We start from the raw sequence: 3,614 nt of genomic DNA, 5'->3' as shown, positions 1-3,614 counted from the left end.
TTGGGATCAACATGATTTTTTGTTCGCGAGACTATTCGGATCGTGTGCACTTACATCATCTTTATTGGATCGATTAACAACTGCTCGGTGTGGATCATCACTGCTATCCCCCCCCCCCCCCCCCCCCCCCCCCCCCCTGCCTAGTCATAACTTCAGCCTTATGGATTTGCTCATTTTCGTATGATTCTTTACGAGGCCTCATTCTTTATGCATAACGGTGTAGAGACGGAATGCATTTGCTCGTTAGTAGTTCCCGTAGTTGTCTGCATCCTAGCGGTGTAGAGAGACGGAATGTATGGTTCACCAATCATTATGTTTGCGTCTTTTGACGCTACATTATGAGCATGTCTCGCCAGCTCGATGACATGCAGGATGTCATCATCAACTCCTGCTGCGGGCTTGTGTTTTTCATCAGCGCCCATCTCCTGGTACCCGCGACTCAACCCCACGTGAGATACTACTCATTCGTACGTCAGGTATGCTGATTAATTCCATCTATCCTACTGCTCCCTCCGTTCGGAATTACTTGTCGTAGAAATAGATATATTTTAGTTCTAGATACATTCATTTTCGAGACAAGTAATTCCGAACGGAGGGAGTACCTCAGATGCAGCCCAATTTCTTCTCTGATATCATGATGTTTAAAGCCCCAGTCACAGGAACTCCTGACACTCAGAAGGGCCAACGATACTGCCCATGGAGGAACATGCAGATGTTTCGGACAAATGGCTTTACAAATTACAAACCTGGAAATTATCAATTTACATGCGCAGACCGGGCGGATTAGGCTACTACACTGGAAATAGTTCATACCCAAACCAAAATTTACATGGGACGCGATGGTGCTTGCATCTTGATTCTTCTTCCAGGGACTACTGGGGCTTAAACTTCAGAGACGCGCTGCAGGGTAGAGAGGATGAATGAGTGAAAAGAAACCTCGTCCATGCAGCTTGCCAACAGGAGCAAAATGTAGCGAAGATGGTCGAAGGAAGGTTTCAAACATACATACCTGTTGATGCAATATCTCTTCCCAGTCGGCGGTGGCCCGTCGTCGAAAACATGCCCCAGGTGAGCGTCGCAGACGGCGCACAGGGACTCGGTCCGAGGCATGAAGAAGATTGACATATCAAGCTTGCTTTTCACATTGTCGCTAACCGGCTGGTAATAGGACGGCCATCCAGTGCCACTATCAAACTTGGTTGATGACCTAAAACACAGACACGCATCAGGGCGGAACAATGAGCACAATAAAAGATAGCATTCCAAGTGCAAAGGCAATATCTTCAGCCTTTTAATGAAGAAAGACGCGGCTGTCCCTTTTGGATGTTCAGGCGACAGTGCTTAGTGCTTACTCAAACAGAGGGGTGTCACAGCAGATGCAATGGTAGATGCCTGGGGTTTTAGTGTTCCAGTATTCCCTGGTTATACAACAAACAAAAGAACAATGTTACGCTGTGGTAGCACGAGAAATAGCAAACTCAGATTGGAGAAAATAAGTGAAGGTTATAGTTAGAATTTGGCGAAAATAAGTGAAGGTTATAGTTAAAATTTGGCAACTTACCCTGTGAATGCCCTCTCAGTTCCCTTCTGCCGAGTGACGTAATACTGTTCTTTTGTGAGGCGCTTCTTCAACTCCTCATCACTCAGAGACGCGTTATCTGCTTTCCCTGTGAAAATATAGGATGTTACTTGGAAGTTACTGATGACTTGAAGATATCATACTGGAACTTAGCTAAGTCATATGACAGGCATATGAAATTCAAATAATAGTGACTGAGAGACTGTCTACAAAAGTCACCATGAGCCATCAATGCATTTTCTGAATCCAAAACATCAATTATGGCAACCATGGTTTCAAATAAAAAAATTCAGTAAATGTACTCGCGTGCACGTTCTGCAGCAAGCAGCACACCTTCACCCGTTTGATTTGTCGGCTGCCGCGCGCTAGCGCTCAGGATCGGGATGGTTGAGCATACCTGATTGGGTCGTGCAAGCACTGCGTCGTGCGGTAGTGGGTTCCAAAGTTTTTGGTTCGGTAGAAAAACTTTAAACTGAAGTATAGCAAACAGTATGGGTTTAATCAATTTTTCGAGCTAGAGCCAAAAAATTTGTTCCTGGAAGCTTTAAATGGGTAAATTCTCATCAAGCTGGCTTCATGGTGGATTCTGATGGAGCTAGCTTCATGCGAACGAGTATTTGCTCTTGAACCAAAGGTTCTCGACAGATAATTCGGTGAGTGACAGTTTGTCCACAATAAATCCCCTCGAGCCATCAGTGCATCGCCTGAATCCTAAACATCGGCAAGCGAAGGGCATCATACCATGTCACTATGAGCATCATGTCCTGTTTTGCCATGTTTTTATTTCCCGTTGTCGTCTATGAAGCGGCATCATTGCCCTAACACAGGTCTACTTGGGCCAAGCTCACTCAGATAGGGACATAATATAAACTAATCAATCACGACCTGAGCTCGTATCATCTGACGGGATTAATTCAGGTGCGATGCGAAGCTACTGCACCAAAAACGCAGAGCAAACTCCACTTCGATTTCTTTAACGCACCCAAATCAGTCCGCCATGAAATCCTTTTTTTTTGAAGTATAAAAGCATGAGCCGTAAGAGTATATATAGATATATATGTACCCTCCGTTTTTATTTACTCTGCATATTAGATTTGACTGAAGTCAAACAGGTTTATAGAAAAATATATGAACATTTACAATAATAAATCTACATGATGTGAAAGTATATTCAATAATAAATCTAATGTTGTTGATTTGTTATTGTATATGTTAATATTTTTGTCTATAAACCTTGTCAAAGTTTACAAAATTTGACTTTGACCAAAGCTAATATGTGAAGTAAATAAAAACGGAGGAAGTACATAATAGAAATAAACGGGAGTAGACGGCGTGCAACCTGGGGCTTGTCCGGACGGCGAGGGCGAAGACGGCGCGGCGCCCATGGCGCGAACGGCGGTCCGCCTGAAGCTGCCGCCGCCGCTGCGGGTCGTCCTGGGCCGGGGTCGCGCGGAGGGGAGGAGGGGCGGGAGGTAGGAGGACAGGTGCGCTCGGGACGAGACCAAGGTAGCAGCAGCGTGACACCGGACGGCCATCGATGAGGTCCAGCGACTAGTATTCTTTTTGCGGGACGGACGCTGGGAAGCGGTGCCCAAAACGGTTTTCGTCTGTTTTCGTTTCGTGGCTGCCGTTGCCGAGACGTGGAGGAGCGCCGATCGGCACACGCGCGCGCTAGCGTCTCCGTAGCAAGCAGAGGCACGAATGGTTGTTTCGCCACGCCGCGTGCTCGTCCGTGAGCGTGCAAATTTTTTTTTCGATGGTAGGCGTCGGTCGACCGGTCCAAATTTTGGCCGGTCACCGTGCGACCATTTGATTTGCCCCTCTTCCTCTCCCCCATCATTGAATTTCTCCAGTTCGTCTACTTTCTCGCGCTGGGTCAACCGTGTTCGTTACCATTATCCTTGGCAGCGCCAACGTTGTGATGCCTCTGACTTGTCGCCGTCAGTTGCAGCTCACAGTCGCCCATCTACATATCGTACTATTGAAGCACTGCCTGTAGACGGTTGCAATATCAACGTCGCCGATTGTGGCTTGC

General features: G+C 46.7%; 1 protein-coding gene across 1 annotated transcript; it reads right to left on the bottom strand.

Annotated features, from left to right (window-relative positions):
* Positions 1–618: 618 nt before the first annotated feature.
* LOC109740404 (peptide methionine sulfoxide reductase B1, chloroplastic) lies at positions 619–3,294 on the bottom strand. Its single transcript, XM_020299459.4, has 5 exons — positions 2,919–3,294; positions 1,562–1,667; positions 1,353–1,418; positions 1,010–1,207; positions 619–900 (listed from the first exon to the last, which is right to left on the bottom strand). The coding sequence occupies exons 1-5, from the start codon at positions 3,112–3,114 to the stop codon at positions 873–875; spliced, it is 594 nt and encodes a 197-aa protein (XP_020155048.1). The 5' UTR covers positions 3,115–3,294; the 3' UTR covers positions 619–872.
* Between the last annotated feature and the right edge of the window lie 320 nt (positions 3,295–3,614).

The sequence above is a fragment of the Aegilops tauschii genome, chromosome 7 (assembly GCF_002575655.3).
Source record: "Aegilops tauschii subsp. strangulata cultivar AL8/78 chromosome 7, Aet v6.0, whole genome shotgun sequence".
NCBI lineage: Eukaryota > Viridiplantae > Streptophyta > Magnoliopsida > Poales > Poaceae > Aegilops > Aegilops tauschii.
This window is presented reverse-complemented; position numbering and strand designations above follow the sequence as displayed.

Coding starts and splice junctions, on each gene's coding strand:
- LOC109740404 (XM_020299459.4), bottom strand. CDS start 3,114: ATGGCCGTCCGGTGTCACGCTGCTGCTACCTTGGTCTCGTCCCGAGCG. Junction 1,419..1,561: donor ACTGAGAGGGCATTCACAGG/GTAAGTTGCCAA, acceptor TTGTATAACCAG/GGAATACTGGAACACTAAAA. Junction 901..1,009: donor AAGAGATATTGCATCAACAG/GTATGTATGTTT, acceptor TCTACCCTGCAG/CGCGTCTCTGAAGTTTAAGC.